At 43.4% G+C, this 20,423-nt stretch overlaps 2 protein-coding genes across 11 annotated transcripts in view; both read right to left on the bottom strand.

Annotated features, from left to right (window-relative positions):
• The window catches only part of LMO7 (LIM domain 7), a 131,020-nt gene extending 117,149 nt beyond the window's left edge, over positions 1 to 13,871 (bottom strand). For 4 of the 9 annotated variants that reach the window (XM_037376038.1, XM_037376039.1, XM_037376040.1 and 1 more), the window contains exon 1: positions 13,694 to 13,848. In XM_037376038.1, coding sequence (XP_037231935.1) covers positions 13,694 to 13,762 — 69 coding nt within the window. In that variant the 5' untranslated portion in view covers positions 13,763 to 13,848. Of the gene's footprint in view, positions 1 to 13,693 lie in introns of all 9 variants that reach the window. The other 5 variants (XM_037376033.1, XM_037376036.1, XM_037376041.1 and 2 more) reach the window with 4 other exon arrangements.
• A 5,061-nt stretch (positions 13,872 to 18,932) lies between these two features.
• The window catches only part of UCHL3 (ubiquitin C-terminal hydrolase L3), a 46,125-nt gene continuing 44,634 nt past the window's right edge, over positions 18,933 to 20,423 (bottom strand). For both annotated transcript variants that reach the window (XM_037377293.1, XM_037377292.1), the window contains one exon: positions 18,933 to 19,644. In XM_037377293.1, coding sequence (XP_037233190.1) covers positions 19,561 to 19,644 — 84 coding nt within the window. In that variant the 3' untranslated portion in view covers positions 18,933 to 19,560. The remainder of the gene's footprint in view (positions 19,645 to 20,423) is intronic.

Raw genomic sequence — 20,423 nt, 5'->3', positions numbered from 1 at the left:
GACTTTAAGAAAAGAAAAAACAAGCCGTGACCACACTAACACAACCCTGAGGCTTGGGTAAGGAGAGAGGCTGAAGATCCCCAAGTGGCGGTGAATGGTCCTGCTCCCGGCCAGCCCCCCTCTGCCTCCAATCCAAACATTTTGATCAGATAATTTTAACTCACATACATATAAGAATGAGTTTTCACATTGATTCTAGAAGTCTTCCTTACTCAAAGGATGCAGAAGCCAAAGGAACATATTGGGGAAGAGAAACTTTGGGAAAGGATGATCTAGAATCCTCCACACTTTAAGACACAGAGAAGTAAAATTTAAGCATCCAATTTCCAACTTCAAAAAGAAATAAAAATCTGAGAGCTCATTTTCATTTTGAACAGTTACCTGGAAGTCCTTATCCATCTAAAAGAAATTTTAATGAGGAAGGTATGACACTGAAGCACTGAAACCCATGCTAAATAATTTCCATAACCTCAGAAAAGATATTTCAAGTTTCTTCTCCCTGGCAACTGTTTTTATCCCTGGTTGGAAATACTTCCTCTCTGCTTTGTGCTTAAAGAAAAAAAGAAGTTTAAATACACAGGCAGGTGGCTGTAGCAGCTCTGAATTGAGATGTTCCTGTTTGCCTCAGCTGAGCAATCTCCTAACTGATGGGTGCCACTAAAGCAATCAGGTTGTTTAGCATCCTATGCAAATTACTGGAGATGAATGCTGAAATCCACCAGCACACATACAGATGGAAATTAGCAAAAAGCAGCAATATGGTAATTCAGCATGATGCTGAACTTAACACAAGCATCACTAAAGGAAATCAACAGGAGATAGGAAGGAAGACAAATTTTGGGACTGCAGTATGAGTTAGAGCAGAAGTCCACATGATGATATTCAAAACAGAAAATCCCACTCCACAGACTAGTTTTTGATCTGGAACAAAGAGTCTTTACCTGCTCCAAAAAAAAAAAAAAAAAAAAAAAAAATCCCACAGAAAACCTCCTCCAGTCACGAGTACATCTTAAAGTTGTTGTGGCAGACATTCAGTACTAATCACCTTGAACCTTCTCCCCCACAAACTTAATCTCTGTGTAGTTAAACAAATACTAATAATTGAAAAGTACACAAAGTGATTTTACTAAGGGGGTAATTAACCATTTCAGTTTAGCAGCTGATTTTTAGTTGGCATTAAACCAACAGGAACTTAAAAGAACCTATTATACACGGATAAGATCCTGAATAAACGAGTAAGTTACTAGTTGGCAGTTTGATGTGGCCCCCGGACTTCAAAGGCCCCTTTCATAAGAAAGCAGGACAAAGGCAGAAGGGTCTTTATCATCATTTATGGTAAATATGATAGACAAATCCACTACATACTAGAAAGCTGATGCAAGGAAAAGATTGAACTTAGCATGAGCTTCATCAGCGTTTCAGGAGCCCTAAACTACCCAGTAGTTTTTTTTTTGATTGGAAGATGACAGTAATTTGGAAAGGCAACAACAAATAGTTCAGTAGCACAGAAGGACTCAAAGTTTCTGCTACTTTGCCGTCAGCAGATGCCTGGGTGGACACACCACCAGACTGCAGCAGAGCACATGCCCAAGTGTTCCCTGACACTTTAAGTCAACATGTCAGAGCCCCCCACCCTGGGCACACACGGCTCAAACCGTCTTCATTCCTACTGCTCAGCCTTAAGGATTCCTACCGCCCTAGGAACACACAGGCAGACAGGCAAAACTGACAGTCCCTGGAGTCAGCATTAGAGGAACCGCATGTTAAGGTCTAATCACGAAGTACACACAGCGCTGATAACTAGGCCATGTAGAAACGTAAGGATTTCCCCCTTACCAGTATTCACTGATGAAAAACCAGCAAGGACAAACAGCTTAAAATCAACGCAGTGTGAAATGAAAAGTACAAACTTCTAAGTGGAAAGCTGGCTAATGTAATCTTCACAATTACCATTTAATTTAAGAAGCAGATCAAAGAAGTGCATCATTTACATTTTCAAACATTAAGTTTTAAAGATCAAAGACCTCTAATATTTCCAGACTGCGTACATGTGAGTAACATAGTTAATCGGTCTATGCAGAGGAAGAACATGAGCTGCTCCTTCGCTCCGTGCAGCAGTTCCCCCATTGTCTGAGGCTGTACAAGTGGTATCTGCAACAAGCATCATCAACCAGCACCCGCTGGCACTATATATAAATAGAAGCAAGGGGCTCCAAGGTCTGAAATAGCATTACACCAGTTTTCTGACTGCTGGAGAACCCTCTCCCTGAAACTAGCTGCTGCTTCAGGAATTTTTTTCACAACTCCAGCCTGACAGCTATAATTTAACAGTGCTTCTACACTGTTCCAGAGGTCATTAAAAGACTTCACTTTCATTGCAGTGTTTAACCAAAACCCTGTTTTCATGACAGTGCTGGAGCCTAATTATGCCAAAAAGTTAAACAGAGAGAAGTGCACCATGTAAATGTTCCAAAACATGTCAGTGTAATTCTACATAGAACTGAAAGAGCAGCAGCAGAGGTGATGTTTTAATGACTACTGGGAGCTGCTGCAACACAGCCTGGTCAAATTCAGCGTAAAGTAGAAAGTGTCCTGGCACTTATATCCAGGAAACATACTGTTAGTTCATACTGAACACTCATGCCTACTTCTGAGCACCTCCAAAAAAACACAGCTTAGAATCGAAGATTAAAACCAGATTTTTCTCAGCAGAAAACCAGAGAGCATCATGGCCATAAAACCTATGCTAAAAAACCAAAACCAACCAAAAAAAAAAAAAAAAGATCATTTAAACTGAACCAGCAAAGAGGAGCTGCTCAAGGTAGTTGAGAAGATGGCCAAAACTCCTCTTACTAAGTTGAGGAATGTGACAACGCCACATGTGTAAAGTGCAAGTGTGCAGTGATGCTCAGTACCTAACTGCCAGTGTTACAATAACATTCAGTCCCCGGAGCCTTCCTCATTGTACACCAAGATCTTCAATACACCAATGCTGCCCAACTGTCTGGTCCCAAACCCAGGATAGATTATTATCTGCATCTCCTTCACGTTACCCATTTCCCCTCCGAATCACAGGATTATAACTATTTCAAAAGTATATGGGAGGGGATATATAATGCTAACACATATAGGCTTTAATTCTTACAATACGGCATTACGCATCTGTAACAGGAGAGAAAGCGGCATACAAAATCCGCATACCTACCTCTAAACACAACAGGATTTAAAGCAGCTTTCTCGAGAGAAGCTTCTCCAACAGACACTTCTCACAGTAAGGAAGTTGCATTCTATAACTAAGACTATCAAGCTCGAGAAAGATGAACGGCTATTACACTTTTACAATACTTGTAAAATACTAGTGCTGTGGGAAATGGTGGGAAACAGCCTCGCTGAGACACAGAAGAAGTTACATAGAAGCAAGTTTTGTACTTCTTGCATACATCTTCTCCCACAAAATAAAAAGGTGAGCAATGTCCAGGCTCTTTAGATTAAGAAAATTTTGAGTTGTGTCCAGCTGCAATTAACTCGTAGCATCCTAATCTCAAAGGATATTTCCGTTGCATAACGCTGTGGGTACTCCTGCCAGACCTACACTGGCTCCCATGGATTTCTGCGTCACAGCAGCCACACTGCTTCCAATTCCCAGCCTACATCAGGTAGGCAGACACAGTCAAAGCACTTAAAGTTCTTAATCTGCATCTCTGTCAAAAATTAAAACCACTATGCGCAATCTAAGCAACGTTATAGGCATTGGTAGATGAAGAGGTTGGTAAAACTGGTGTATATAACATCTGCCTCCACTAGCAGTCTGCAGAAGACTGCCCCTTCCCAAAGGGCAACATCTATTGCCTACCTCAAGAAGAAGCAAAGACACATACACTTCTTTACCCGAGCGGAGACGCATGTGCTGAGGTTGGGATGAGAAAGATCTGGAAATCCAAATCTCTTCTCCATATCCTCCCCCCAGGAGCAATGTCTGTTAAACCGATCCTGCACTAGGCTGATCCATTCCCAGATTGTGCAGTAGTGCAAGAATAAAGTTAAGACATGGCCAAGTTACAGCCACAGCACAGCTGGGTTAGGGATAACACTCTAAGGACATAAAAAACATAAGACCAAGGTGAGGAATGCTGGCATACCTTTAAAAACAGCCGAGACACACCAATATCCTTTTCATATTTCAGTCCCCCATATCTGAAAGGTAGCGTGACATTAGAGATCTCTCCTACTCCCCAAGAGAAAACCTCCTCTATCCTACCTCCGCAGCTGATCACAGAGGAGAGAAAGCAATCAGATGAGTCACCGCTGGAAATCTGCACAGCTGGGTTGTATCTAACCCATCTATGCACCAGACACAGGAAACCGAATTACTGCCAGCCTCCCAACCGCATCTGCTTAGGCACTGGAAAACGCTGCTCCGACTTTCGGCTTTGATTCCGTGACCAGTAAATACGGTTCTTGCAAGAGACCTGCCTGCATGCAGACAGCAAATCTTGTGGCAAAAATGCGTGTGTTAAGTCTTTTGTATTCTGACAAAATTAACCATTATATTGAGAACCAGACGTGATTTAATAGCACCATTCTTTTTAACTATGATATATCCAAATAAGTTTAGGAAAAGAACATTCACCTTTTTACTGTAATTTTCAAGGGGAGACAGTTTTCACAAGACCAAAGATTCTACTGGAAAACGGAACGCCACATTTAATAATAATAATAATAATAAAAACCGCCAACAAAACATTTCAGAAATTCTTAGCTGCAGAGGTAAGAAAGGGAAGAAAATAAAAAAGTTACCATAGGTACCCACATACATGCATTTTTCAGCATGAAAAAAGATAAAATAAATGTAATAAGACACTCTGAAATTCAGAACCATCTGAGACTGTATTCTCCCAATCTTTCAAATGACAAAAATGCAAAACAAATGCCAAAGAAACAGATTTTAAAAGCCAGTACGTTCTACAAAATTTCATAATTTAAATACTTACAAGGTAAGAAATTCACTCCAGTAAGAAGAAAAAAGGACTTATTTACAAATAACCTTAGGTGTACATTTCTGCTCTTCCCTTTCCAAGCCTCTGTCATTTCTCCACAGCTGCAGCTCCCAACCCCATCCACTGATACCTGACATGCAGAACTTCCTGGAATCTTTAACGATGCTCTCAAATGAGATTACAGCCTGCGTCTGCAAGACCTACCCCAACGTCACAGGGGACTTTTGGATTTTATCAGACACATGAAAGCCAGGTCGTTAGTGAGCAACCCAGTCTGTGCATTTTAATGGGCATTTGTCTCTGAAGAAGATTCGTCAACACGAAAGACTCGTAGTTGTGAAGCAATACCCTCCTGAATAATCATCAAGTCGATGTTTATTATATCAGGGATTTTTCCCCCTCCACAGCACCAGGCAAATGTCTGTGAAAGATACCCATCTATACCTGGAGCTCATGCCTTCATCCTCACCCCATTTTCATTCAGTTCAAACACAAGCATCTCCATGCAACTTTTTTATTGAATGCCGGGAACTCGCAATGAGGATGCCAACGTGATATTTAAAAAATATATATATATATACACGAAGGTAAGACCTTTGTAGTTGGTTCAGATAGTTGATGTCACTTTTTACAACTCCTTCTATTTGCAAAAGAACCTGCAGTCAAGTGTCTGGCCCATTTTTGCTCAGGAGTACATTTTCAGGTGCATCAAAAAGGTACATTTTGTCAGTGGCACCGTTTAGGCAAGCGGAGAATGGCAACACAAAGAAGAAAAGTGGTTTTTCCTAGAGAAGAAACACAGTAATGCCTAGCTCTGTCCCCAGTTTCACCTAACCTGAAATAGTACCCAAAGAAGCATTTCAAGGCAGTGCAACAGCTGTTGCTACAAGCCCCCCCCCCCGTAGCGCCAAACCGGGATCTTAATTTTTCTTCCTCTTTTTCACAGTCACTTTGACATCTGGCTTCATTTGCTTCCATTCTTTATCACATCGTGATTTACTAGCAGACATGGTCATTTGGCCACATAGAAAGCCTCAGATCAGACTCCACAAGCTAAATTTTTCAAATTCCTTCCTGAAGGAAAAAATAATAAATAAATACATCACATATAGCAGGGCCAATAAAGTACTTCCAGGAAAGAATTTGCAAATAACAGTGAAGATTAGATCTGGGATTAGATTGCCCTCCTGAAAGCCAGATGGCCCAAAACCTCTGAAGGACCATCTCCCAACAAACGAAACCCCAGTGAGACACGAGGGCTGCTTCTGCCATAGCGGAAGGCAGTGCATAAGCATACAAAATACTTTCAAATGCTTCGGCCCAGAAGCTCCTGGCATGCTTTCTATTTAAAACAGGGCCAACTGTATTTATAAGCCTTACGAAATTCATCCTGAAGAAGTTATTAATGGCTAGAAGCCAGCCTCCCTAATTCAGGTGTCTAACTTATACCTCGACCCCAGGCACCCAGCGAACAGCTCCCAAGTCATGTAAGGAAGAGAGCCAGGCAACGAGCAGAAGCAGGTGACTTGAGAAGCCTCCAGGGAAAGAGATGGCTTGTCTAAATTCAGGTGTCTGCCTCTCTTCATCCCACTAGCTTGGCGGCAATCCAGCAGCAAGCTGCCACCAAAAGACCAACTCCACCAACACCACCACTTCCCTGGCATGAGCACTGGTGCCGTCTCACCTCCCAGGAGCCAAGCGGGTACCAAATTCCACAAAACGGGCTGACTTCCCATTGTCAGATGGATGGAAAACCAGATCACTGGGAGGATCAGACAAATGCCACTGCCATCACAAAAGGAGGCATGAGAAGCACATGCCAAGCACAGGAGCTTCAACAACACCTTGCTGTTATAATGTCCCAGTGCTGACACAAAACCGTGTCGCTGTGGGACATGCCCTAGGAGGCAAGCTTGGCCCAGCCAACAGTTTTCGCTGTCTGTGCTTAGTTGAATTGATCCCAGCCTAGATATCCCTTTAAAGCTGTGTTAGATGACGATGATTTTGACTTTTTTGGCCAACATAGTAAAAACTATTTCCCAAAGTTAGTATATCAGGTTTCTTTTCTAACAGTAATGACTGAAAGCTGAATCATGTCCAGAAACAAAATTTAGGGCTTTCACATGAGCTGGTACAAAAAAAAAAAAAAAAAAGTCCCAACACATCCATCACTGGCAAAAAAAAAAAACGGGGGGGGCGGGGAAGGCAAGTCTTATAATCCTCATGCTCTTCTATGATAATCCCAGATGTTTTGTACCACAAATGCAAAACACTGTTGAAATTCAGTTTCTCTACTCAGTGTAACACAAATGAAAGTTTTACAGCTAAATATCCAACTGGAATCTAGCATGCTGTGAGTCACATCCATACATCTTTTCATTGGAAAAATAAAAATTTAGCACTATTCATAAACACTAAATTTACAACTGCTTGCAGAAGCTCACAGCATGAGGAACCAAAAAAACTATTTTGAAGTATCTCATTCGCTACATTCCTTTGAAGTTAGATTTTTACCTGGATTGACAGCATTCAGATATGTGAAAAACAGCAAAACCAAAACACTCCTCCTAAGGTAATTTGGATAATAAGTTAGGTGTGTCAAACACACCTTAGACCAGCAGAAGCATTTCTAGTACACTGTGTCTGAGAGCACATGCTGTTTTTCATTAAATTGCTGAAGCTGGAAAGACCTTTTTAAAAATTATAGTTAAGAGTTACATTAGTCTCATTAAGCAGAAAAGGTTGGGGGTTTTGTTTTGTTTTAAAAACCAACTCCTCCAGAGGTGGATAAAGGAACTCTAGAGAGGAGGAGTGGTAGGTACAAGGAACAGCTGGAATGTATCTGGTTCTTACAACACAATAAAACACAAGTGTTTTCCAAAGCTCAGCAAGGTCACCGTCTAATGTAATACACCCAAGTGCTCTTTAAAAACAAAAATTTGGACAAAAAAAAAAAAAAGTGTTTGACAAAGAAAAGGTGCTAAAAGGCAGCCCATAAGCAATGAAGGAGGGGAGCATGCTAAACATGGAAATCATCATCACACCTCCTCCCCAGACTATAGGTGGAAAAAAACATATGACCTCAGAAAACTGAATAAAGGATCAGGATACAGTTCAAAACACAAACAAATAAAAAGACAGGAGGAAAAGAACAAAAGTAACACCACAACTAACCGTAGCTTGTAACCACAAAACACAGAACAGAAGAAAACAAAAGTCCAGTCAGAACTGTCTGTAGATCCCCTTAAGGTGCAATGCATTTCCCCAGTATGGAAGACTTCCCCACTTCTATAGTCAACAAGTTAATTCCTCCTCTTAAAGTGCCTGCAGATGCCGTTTTCATGCAAAATTTTAAAACAACTTTCAAAACTACAAAGAGAAGCCATCCACAAAGGAAACTACACTGTGAACTCAGCTCAAAGCTATGCATGCCTATCGCACAGGACTCTGTGAAGACAGACTTTGAGACAGACTTTCCTCGACTCTTAAGAAATCCAAATACAGACTTAACTTGAAAAAAATATATAAACCCACCTTGCAGAAACCAGGAAACAGATTTTACTCTCAAGCAAACTGGTCCCATGTTTCTCTCAAACATATCACCACATACACCACAGATACCTTTCTTGAGGTCCCAAAGGAAGGGGACAACAAGGTAACAGAATAGTATGCAGCCAGATAAAACAGTATTAATGTCACCCTCTCCCTCTAAAACATTATTGCTAGCCCTGTTATATGATATTTTGCTACAGCGCTTTTGTAGTCTGCAGCCAGTGGAGAACATTATTTCCAGGATTTACATTTCCAGATTTACTTCACAGCATGTGTATTTATGTATCAATTCATATTTCTATATTAATTGGATACACTTAGACTTATTCCACGCAAGGGCTCACTGCCAAGTATCAACACACAATAATGAAATATTGATGCATCCACCTAAAGGAGGGTTAAATACATCCCTTATGTAGATGCAAGCCAGGACTTTGGCAGCTGTGCTGTAAGAAGTTCTCCAGAAACCAGCCCACCCAGGTTTTATGACTTGACAGAATTACCCAGTATTCGACACAGTTTAGGCAACACAATATATAGATTCTGACTTTTCATTCACCCGTTTTTCATTCTGACACCCATCCAGGGCATCGACTGGCTCTCTACACACTATCTGAGAATACCTTACCCAGAACTGAGGAAAATCTTTCCACAACAATTATGTGAATTGAAATGAAAGTACGTACGAGAAGAGGATTCAAACAGTAAGACGAATCTTCTGTCTCTACAGTTATTCCTCCCATGTGCCATACCAGACTGTATGCATTAGATTCATGCTTGGGGGAAAAACAAACCAAAATAATCACAGAGGTAAGATCTCTATGCAAATACAGGGAAAACATCAGTGCTAGACCTCTTGCTGCATTTGCAGAAGCCATAAAAGCGTACAGTAGAAATGCAGACTTCGAACAGTTTCAACAAATAGAAACATTTGGTGACCACATGTCAGAGACCATTCACCGGATTTGACTGCTGCACCATTGGTCTAAACCAGAAGGTTTCAGTAAGTAGTCTTGGCTCTCAAATTTTATCCTCTAGCTCACTCTTCCTACCAAGCTACTCCACAAATCTGCTTTTTTAATCTTCTGAGCAGGCAGGGGGTAGGGGTGTGTGTCTGTGTGTATACACACATTTGTTTTTTTCCTGGAAAAAGACAAAACCACAAGCTCTCAAATAATTTTCCAACATCCAAAATGTAATAGATAGCTTTAAACCACGAAGGAAGGCAGTTCTGGACTCTGAAAAGCAGACTTCAATGCAATAATGAATGAAGTTGTTAGCATACACCACAGCATTCAAATAAATCAGGCTATTTCACTACCTATTTAATGGCCATGGTGGACACGAGCAGCAGAGGTACTTCTAGTTGCTATCCAGACATACCGGGCTCTTTTCCTCTAACGCCGTCTATTGAAAATGAAAAAAAAACTTATCTTGCCACAGAAATCCCAACGGTGAATCACCTCTCTCCATCAACACTGGGTAGTGTTAGAACTAGGAAGGACTTCTGTTCCCCTGCGGTGTCCCTGCATGAGGGACAGTCCCAGGACTAGAGAGTCCTGCTTGTGGCTCTGAGACTGACCCTCAAAGATGGTGTCAGATGAAATCTGTAGCTCTCAGAACATCCGACTAACAACTCTAGATCAGTTATTAAGAGAAGAAATTCAGCTTCCAAGAGGCCCTGTAATAGCATGTGATATTAAGAGTTACTTGGCCCAACACCTCTTTTTCACTTCAGTGGATTTGTGAAGGTTGCTCCACGTGCTTTCCTACAGCTTTGCTCCTTCACTCCAACAATTCATTCAGGCACACGCTCACTGCCCACCTTCCCTCAGATGGGATCTGTACCTTCAGCTACACTGGGGGAAAAAAAAAAAAATAAATTCAAGTGTTATTTGCCTCGGGGCACTCTAACTAAAGATTTACAGACTTCGTGGGTCAGGTTTCAAGTTGCTTTAGCAAACAATTTCAAACCATAGACATTCACCTGAAGATGAGGGTCCACTTAAGATACAGAATGGGAATCAAAAGCTGACGCGCTTTACAAGAAAACCTCACATACTCTTCTTTCCCCCTGAACGCCTAGAGGGGCATCACCCCTAAAACGGTGAAGGGTGTTTTGGGGGCGAGGGCCCACGTCTCGCCTTTGTTCACAAGGATGAACTTCGTGGCGGACTGCGGAGAGGAAGAGGCAGGCTGCTCTCCCACATCCTGAGGCGGGGAAACAGACTCGGCAGTCTGGGATATTTAATAGCTGGGGGAAGAATGCTTCGGTTTGAAGGAACAGCTTTTGGCTTGCTTAAGTTATAATATGGAACAGAACACAGTAAAACAGCTTTAACCCAGCTATTTCTAGCTTTGGCAAACAAAGCTCTACCTTAGAGAAACTATTTCTAAGTTGTGGTGTCTCGGTGTTTTATTCTGGGCTCGGCACACACCATCTGCCCAGCTGAGGTGCTAAGTAACGGCTGAGTTTGACCAGCACCAGTTGTTACAGGCAGAGCTCAGAAGACTCCAAAAGTCCCAGGTGCAAGTCCCAACACCACTATCTGGAGAAGGGGCACCTGAAGAGCTTGACTTTTGCACAGTAAATGACAACTCTTTCCCCAAAAGAGGTAGATGTCCTCAACAGCTAGCTCTCCCAGGGTGACTGCCTCCAACGAGAGTAACCGATACGGAGACAAGCGACACAGTCCCCCCTCCCAGCTCACTGCCGCACACGGAGCACAAGGCTGGGGACTGTGCCTGAAGAGGTCTTTGCACGGAAAAGGCCACAGACCTGCCTTGTGTGCATGACCACAAACGGTACCTCAACGTAAACGTGAATTAAAGGACAAAGACTTTCATAAACTAACACTAGCTATCAGATGCAATTTTTGGTTGCTACTACTCTTATTCATGTTGTTGGGGTTTTTTTGTTTTGGTACAGCCTAAGAACTAGGATCACATGTTTGAGCTCCCACCAGGCAGTGGCTGCCATACAGTATGGAGACTCCAGCTGGGAACAGGAGGAAGAAGAACCTGGCCAGGACAGAATCTTCTCTCACCAAAAGCTTCAAGAACAGATGAGGTGAAAATTTTTGATGGTTTTGGGGTGGGTTTTTTTCCCCCTTGAGATCTGACAAATACAGCTGCTCAATCCCCATCACAAAAATCCCTCAGCTTCAAGGTTCAAGCTCAGGTCTTCCGAGGTTTTTTTTAAATCTCAGGAGTCTAAAAAGCTCTGTATTGAATACAGAAATACGTTAACACATGTCATTAGCAAAGGGAAATAGTAACGGTTTACAAAGAGATTTTTGCTTGTTCTTTTAAATACATAGTAGCTAGTGTTTGTATGCTTTAATCTTCCTCTAATGTTAGGGGGGAAGTTGGCACACAAAAGCTTTCCAAAACACAAGAACTTCAAGTTTGTAAATATTTGGAAATCTGCCTCATCTTTAAAACTAACTGCTTAATCATTAGGACTCACCAAGTTTCACCCTCAGTCAAGCACACACCACTTCGTTTCACTAGGACTTAGGAAACCTCGGGACGTATCTCGTTACTCTGAAAATACCTTTACAAGAATGGAAACGGTGGGTCTTGCCTTTTTAATCCATCTGGATTTAAAGAGTAGAGACACACAAGGGACCCTCTGAAACCACATTTCATAGTGAAACAAGTATTTATATTTTCCTTCAACATTCCCGAATTCATAACATCCTGTTTATCGATACCTTCAGGTTTTTACGTTACTCCATTTACAGCAAGACATTTCTCCAAGGAGTAAGTTCAAAGGTTACTTTAAAATAAAAATAGCTTTCACGTATCAGAAACAAAGTACAGCCACACCAATTAGATGGGGAAGGGGTAAAGCTGAAGTGTGTTTTCCACTACACAAGCAGTGCAGGCTTTACGCTGCCATGGCTTCGCTAGTGCTCGTGCTCCCTTGTGCTACCAGCAGGCAGGGGCAGCCTTTCGCTGGAACAGTACAACCAGTATCAAATGAAAATTAGTAATAATTAAGACAAATCCCCAAACCCTTAATAGGATTTTCAGAGACAACGTTACATCACCTTAATGAAACTATTTCAGGTAAGCTTTGCCAGTTTAAAGAAAGCAATGCAAGAAACGTATACGCGCGAGAGGAATGCTTTGATTACCTAAACTCACAGCTGGCTCTTACAAAATCGGCGCTCGGGGAAGCCAGGGCTGCTGCAATTACCTACGGTCACGGGTGACACTTACAAAACCGACGCTTGTGGAAGTCATTTGCGATACCCCTGCCTACAGTGCTGTTGGTTCAAAGTTCTCAATAGATTTTAAGCACTAGATGTCATCGTTTTACAGAGGAAACAAAGAAGCCTGGACTCGGGTCTCGACAAGCTTACAAAGACGAGGGGGTAAAAAGTTACCAACCAACCTTCTTCGAATAGTTACTCCTCCGCACGTTACCGGCATGGCATTTCTGACAGCAGCAAGTTTCATCTCAAGCGAACGGGTGCAAAGGCTTCGTATGTTAACACACACGAACCAGCACGGCAAAGCCACCCTTAAAAACCACGCGACGAGCTAACTCTAAGCGAGGCTGTTCAACCTTCCTAACATCTCTCCAAACAGCCTCCACGCCAGCAGCCTGCCCCCCCCCCATACCCCCCGTACCCCTGTGTGCGGCCCCTCCCCCGCGTTAGCACTCACCGCGCCCCCGGGACTCCGCCAGGCTACAGAAACAGGTACCCGCACCCAGCGCTACGTGCGGGCGGGCACCCGCCTTTGCAAACAGGAGGAAAGGGCTGTAACTTCAGGTTACTCGCCGTCCTGGACGCTCCCGAGGCAGGGAGAAGCAGCGTCTTTAATTCCGACCGTCTCCGAGCAAGCGCTGGAGAAGTAACTGCCAAGGCGGCAAGGAATTACAAGCCTTAATGACAGGAGGGGCAGCTCCGCCGGCCGTGAGCGGAGGGTTTGGGGAGGGGGGCGCCGGCCACACCGCAGACGGATCTCCGCGAGCTTTCGCGGCGCGGTCCAGGCACGGCAGCAGCCCGCAGCCGCCCACAAAGAAAAGTTTGGGACCCGCGTCCCCGCAGCTCGCGCCCGGCAGCGGGACCCCGGGAGGGGACCGGGGCCGACAAGGGGGCGACGCACGGAAGGGCCGAGAGACGCCTCACCTCTACCCATCGCCGAGCCTCGGCGAACGCCGCCTGGCAGTCGCACTCCGCGTCCTCTCTCCCCTCCATGGCCGGCAGAGCGAGCGAGCGAAGGCGGGGTGGGGGGGGCCGTGGCGGCGAGCGGCCGGTGCTGGGGTGGGGGCCCGGGGACCGGCCGCTGTCATTCAGCTGCCGCCTTTTAACGCTCCCCGCGCCGTCTCCTCCCCCTCCGCCTCCTCCCCGCCGAGCTCCCCCTCCCGTGAGCTCGCCGGCGCTCAGCGACCGCAGGAATCCGACGGGGCCGCCGGACGGCAGCGCCGCGCCCCCCCGGGGGCAGCCGGGCGCCCGGCAGGGGCTGCACCCCCCCGCGGCGGCGGCTCCGTCCCGCCGGGCCGCGGCGCCCCTCGCCCCGCAGAGCCCGCCCCCGGCGGCCCCCGCCCCACCGCATACCAGGAATAGCTGGGGACAATCGCACCTTTCAGGGCCGGCCACCTCCGCCCCGGCCCCGCCACCTGCCGCCCCCGCCCGGCCGGGGCCACCCCGCGGGCCGGCGGCCTCCCCTCGCCGCGCAGCGCCGGGGAGCGGAGCGGGGCGCCTGGGGGCGAGACACGGCCCCCGCGCCCCGCTGCAGCGCTGTCCCGCGTGGGGACGGAGCGAGGAGCCTTCTCTGCTTCGGGAGACATGACAGCGCCACGCTTCGGGGCTCCTCACTCGGAGCGAGCGAAGCGGGGATGCCCGGGGCAGCGCCGGAGCCGCACTCAGCCCCCAGCCCCCTGCCCGCACGCCCTGTGCCGCAGCCGGGCCCGCCCGCAGCGCCCCGCCAGCCCCCAGGGCTTCGGGCCACTCGCGCCTCCGCCCCCGGCAACGGGCTCCGTGCGGCGGGTCCGCTCCCCGCGCAGCCCCAGCGCGGCGGCCGCCACCAGCGCGGGAGGAGCTGCGGGGGCTGCACCCCGGCACGGCATCCCCCCCGCTGGCCCGGGCCCCGCGGCGGGGCAGGTGTGCTGCCCGAGCAGGGCAACCCCCTTCCTCCCAGGGCCGGAGGGGGCATGTGCTAAGCAGAAATGGTAATAAAGCACCAGGAAAGACAATTTTTTTTCAATATCCATGTACAGCATTAGGTTGTTTTCAGTTGTGTTTATAGTTGGTTTTTTTAAAGTACCTTATTTCATTTTAACATTGCATTTAAGATGATCTTTTCCTACTTGAACAGTATTTTTCTTTCCATATTTTCTTTGTAAGCAAAACTGAGTTGCTGCACCCATCTTCCACTTACATGGTCCGTGGCAGAGCATGGGGTCATTTCTTAGCAACTACTGAGAAAAGATAACTTAAAATTTATACCTCACACAAATTATCATCTTCTACTTGGCAGCACACCTTCTTTCTGCTCTGCAAACAATCTTCTTAGTCTAGGGAAGATTTGAGGAGATTAATTCAACACCCCAAGAAGCTACTAGCCATCAGTTTCTGCAGGACATGGAAACGAAGTGTTCGTGGTGCTACACACAGGAAGGAAAACGCAGTGACTCTGGCTGAAGTTAACTTCCACGGGAAATGTTTGACATTTATTAAAGTTACAAATGCATAGAAATTATGTAGTTGGCTCCTCACAGTGGTGTGATCCGAGACATCTATGCTATAAAGCCAGTGGTGAATGAAATGATAAGCAAAGCTTTAATTCTGCAATTTTTTCCTACTCCTTTTTCCTGCTCCAAGCCACATCAGCCACAAGACCAAATACAAATGAAGAATCTGCATTTTTCTCGAGTGGGAAGCCTGAGCGTCAGAAAACCACCCTCTCATCTCACTATTTATCATGCATGACTACAAAGGGGGCGGGGGGGGACGTCTAAATAAAGCGTGTATGTGCTGCTGCTGGCTGGCACCAGTTTGTGTGAGCTGTCATTACTAAACATTTTTCTGGTGAACTAATGCAGCTTTTCCCAGATACTTGAAGTCTGCCTTTTCACTTCATATAAAAATATGCTGCTTGTCCCTAAGGAAGAGAAAAAAACTATGAATTAATATAAAAAATAATTTTATTTGAGAATAAAATTCTATGAAACAGGTTTTAAGAGGTTGTGTTTAAAAAAAGTTTCCAGGTTCTCACTTGTTTCTGGTTATTTCACTTAGACGGCAAATCAAATCACTCTTCTTTATGAATAAAGTGCTTAATGTTTTAGATGAAATAATTTCAGTAATCAAGTATTTTGACTAAGTCCTCGTTTTAGTAAGCTGCATGGACCACAGCAGCTGTCAAGCTGACGTTATTCACTGAGTAAAAAAAGTTCCAACATGGAAATTTCTTCCTTGAAGTGAATTTAAAATCAACCATCATACATAATTTATCTACGCAAGCCTTGACAACCAAAATATTTTAATACTCCTTTGCGCTAACAAGGTAAGTCACTAGACCCCTAGATCAGAAAAAAATTACATATCCCAGATATGACTGGTAATTGTTGGTGTCAAAAGTGGGAAACGTAATGTTGTTCTGCTTGGCAAAAATAAACCCTTTCAATGTGTGTGCTCCTAGGGATAAGTCAAGCAACAGTTTACATCATATTCTTTTCATAGAGAGTTCTACAAATATTTGATACAATATTTTCTACCAAGGCAGGCTTCTTCCCTTAAGGAAAGACTGTATTTATTTTCTAAATGTAGGCTGTTAAGTGTGTTTATTTTCTAAAACTGACATTTCAATGACAGAAAACACTTTTCTCCTTCTTTCCTTAACTGAGTCATGCAGCCGTGATTGAAAGGAAAGGGCATTGTACTAGTTATTAGATTCTCACAGTTTCTCAATAAAATGCTTGTACTAACATGGGAAAACTTACACCAATATATACTTAAAAGAGCTTCAACAATCCCAAGTGCTTAATAGCACACCTGCTCCAATCAGCTAAAATTAATATAAGCACGGAGCATGCATCATCCCTTCACTCCTACATGCACCATTTCCATAAGATGATGTGTACGGCTGGCCCAGGCTGCAGAAGCTGAAGACGGATTTCCTGGCAGCCACCAGCACTACGTGCCTGTGGCCAAACCATGCTCCACACAAAGGTGGCAAGGCTCTGGCAGGGCTGTACAAGTTAGGAAATTCAGCATTATTTTCCCACGGAGCTTGAGCTAATAAGCACAGATTGTACAATTAAGGCAACGTCTGCATGGGCATCGCAGCGCCAAAAGCATCATGTGTTCTGCAGGGTTTACCCGCCCCTGGTCAGGACCTTGCTGGACTATGCAGGTCAGCCAAGTGTTCATACCTCACTCCTTGTATCCAAGTTATACAGGTTATGCCAATGCCAAAGGTATTCCAGCACCCTGTAGATCCCTTTACTTCTTGCGTTCCTCAAGAGGGCCACCAATAACTGTGCCAAAGCATAGTCTTACAAGAAGCACTGGAAGGTCGCTACACCGTACGTGTTAGGCGAAACAGTATTTCTGCAGCGCAGTCTTTCAAAATTTCAGTCTAGCAAGGGACCACGCAGTGAGCAGACACAGTTCAGCGTAAAAACTGGTGCACTGCACTTCCTTCGTCATCTCAAACTTCTGAGAACCTTTCCAAAAGCAATGTTCACTAAAAAGTACCATTTTATATATTAATAAACTGGAAATGAACACTGAAAGTAAAACAAAATAGAAGGAAACCTTAGCACGCAGGACAACTGATTTGAAGTCTACATTAAAAAAAACACCAAACAACCAAACCCCCCTCAAAAAACCCCACTGAGCAAAGCTACCATATTGCCAAAATAATAGGACCTCTTATTCATAATTTTTTACTTAAGATTCCAGATTTTTCCAGTGTGAACATGAAAAATCCTACCCCAAGTTTACTATTCTAACCTTGGGTTTGTTTGTCATGAATTCACTTAATTAGTCCTCATACTCAATTAAAGCTCCGGTCCTGAAGTGACTTTGCAATAAATAATTGCACAAAAACAGTGCCCCTCCATTTATTACCTAAAACTACCAAAATCCGCTGAACACTGAAGAGCATACACACTGTGAAAATTTCCCCAAAGCGGACAAGTGATGTAGGTAGCTGAACAGCTTTGAACTGCACTTCCGCTTTGTCTTTTTACTCACCCTCCTCCCTATCCTAGAAGCACCTTATCGATATCAACTATGGCTTACTTGAAATGTAATCCTCTGAGTCACCTTCAGCATAAAATATGCAATATCCTAATTACATTGTGACAACTTTTATTTGATTTTTCTGATATTAGCCGGAAGACAATGCAGCTGTTTTGGTAACTAAGTCCTTTGATGTTTATTTAAAAGCAGGTTTCATGGCTTTACTAATGAGCATGACAACATAAAGCAAGTCTTAACGATACTGCTTTTTATTGGAGTGAAAAAGCTCTCAAAAATAGAAGCTCATTAGTGTCGTTCTTCCCCCTCGCTTTTCCAACCAGCTCACTTAGAGAAAACAGACTCTTGTTGTTAGTGGGCTCTTAAGGTGACATGTTTTAGACAGACACTCCTACTTTCTTTAGAGTGCAAAAGATGTTCTTAAGTGATAAGACAGACTCCTCCCAGGCCTCTTTCTTTTCTATAAAGAAGGAAAACTCTGCCAGATTGCTTCTGGCATAACCCCATTCATTTTTCCTGCAATGACAATTGGTAGAAAATGAAAGCAACCCTCCGGGACTGGGGGTTCAGTTTCCTTTGGCAGTGGTCTTGATTGGAAGCAAACCTGAATTATTTCACTTCAAAGCAACAAATAAGGAATATTCTTCTGGAAGTCAAAACCAGCAAGTTAACCAAAATAAACTTCCACAAGAATCCTAAAGCATGTGATTGTTCAGCCAAAAAAAATCCCAAAGCCAAACAAAAACCCAAAACAACCCCAAACCCCCAAGTTGTTACTAATTTGACTGTAGAAATTGACCAACAGTACCTTAAGATCCAGTGTGTGTGGTGGGAGGGATGGCACAGGGGAAGGGTATCACACAGCATTCAGTAATGCCACATGACAAACTTACAATAGATATTCCTAAAGGGAAAAAAAAGTATATGACTATCATGTGTATCCTAAAATCTATAGTCTGTTTCTGTTCTTGTTACACAAAACTTCATTACAACAATCATTGCTTTTCTATCCTTTATTTCAGTTAGGTAAGATACTTCACATTGCTGCATCCACCTGTGTGTGCCCTCTGCAGTCCTGCCGTTCAAACTAGCATTATCAGCGTGGCTTTTCTGGAGCAAAAATCCATGTTTTTCCATATACACAAAGAGCAAACACTAGTTTAACTAAAGGTTTTTGACAATTTATTAACATTATTAAGCTTGAGAAACAAAATTAAGCTTTATTCAAAATGTAAAGGTAATTTTAAAATGTTAGTGCTCACCAACAGTTAGAAGAAACAGTCCCTTTTTTCTTCCATTTATTTATTTATAAATAATGCACTGAAAAAAATGCCTTTGTCTTTTGAGTCACCTGCAAAAGTTCTTATAATATTAATGTACCATCATAGTAAAAGATGGAGATAGCCTCATATTTTGAGTTTTTACCCACTAACATAACACATACTCCACTCAAAATGTTATCTGTGAATGATACAAATGATAACCCTCCTCTGAACCAGCTCATCATTATTATGATGAAATAACACAGACAGTAATTCCCAAAACTTTTAAAGGGGTGGAAGGGGAAAAACCCACCACATAAGAAGTCTTGCACAAAATGCATGCGTGTATATAAATACCCAAAGTTGTTTTAGGAACAAGCAGCAAGATATAGCAAGGACAAATGCAAAGTTTATTCCACGTATGCTACAATTAATCAGCATGTTAAGGAAGTATCAAAATTTGTACTATTAACATATGGCAACGGTTTTATTGTTACAATACATTAGCCCCACTGGAAAAGGCTTTCAAGCTGCAGACAGTGCAATTGCATTAAATCTTAATTCTTCTGGGTCACGTTCCATGAATTTCTTGCAAACTTCTATTGCATCCTAGGGGGAAAAAAAGTAAAAAACAAAACAACAAAACAAAAGATGACTATAAATCATACTTACTTAAAAAAAAACAAACAAAAAACCAAAAAAAAAAACCCAACCACCCAAAACTGAAATAGGAAGATGTGCTCTATACAAACTATGTTCAAAACTGATTTTTCCATTAAGGGTTAATAGTGTCACAAATCTACATAAACTGTATTTCTGATCTGAGTTACCACTATTCAAGATTATTTACAGTACTCATATGGGCAGCATTAAAAGGGCCAACGTTTTATGCAGAACTTTAGCAACAATGATTTTTGTGACCGAGTATTACTTTGTGCAACAGATGTGTTGCTTGTCTGACTTTCTAAATGCATCTCTGCAGTTTGCCTTTACTAGTAATGCTGTATTCAGAAGTTTTTCCTTTGTTTCAAAATGAATCTAAGCTGTGTGGGGTAAGTGAAAGATTATAAGTAAATCCTTCATCTACGCTTTAGGGAGCAATCTGGAGAACACATGTTATCAGTAAAACAGAAAAAAGCCACATATGAAAAAATTAAAGCTTTATCCAGCTTCTTCCCCTGCCTCAACAAGCATAAACTGTACGCAAACTTTACAGACATTAGTCTATACTACTAAATTATAAAAGGTTTTACTCCTTTGTTTTGTAGTTTCTCTGGTTTCTTCCTTTTGAAAAGCTAATTCACAGAAGCAGCATCTTCTGAACATTTTTAGCCTGGTGAAGGCAGAGGAAGAACAGCCATTTAGGACCAAGCACAAGCAGAGAGGCA

Source organism: Falco rusticolus, chromosome 2 (genome assembly GCF_015220075.1).
Source record: "Falco rusticolus isolate bFalRus1 chromosome 2, bFalRus1.pri, whole genome shotgun sequence".
Taxonomy (NCBI): Eukaryota; Metazoa; Chordata; class Aves; order Falconiformes; family Falconidae; genus Falco; species Falco rusticolus.
Note: the sequence above shows the minus strand (reverse complement) of the source record. Positions and strands in the feature narration are given on the sequence as shown.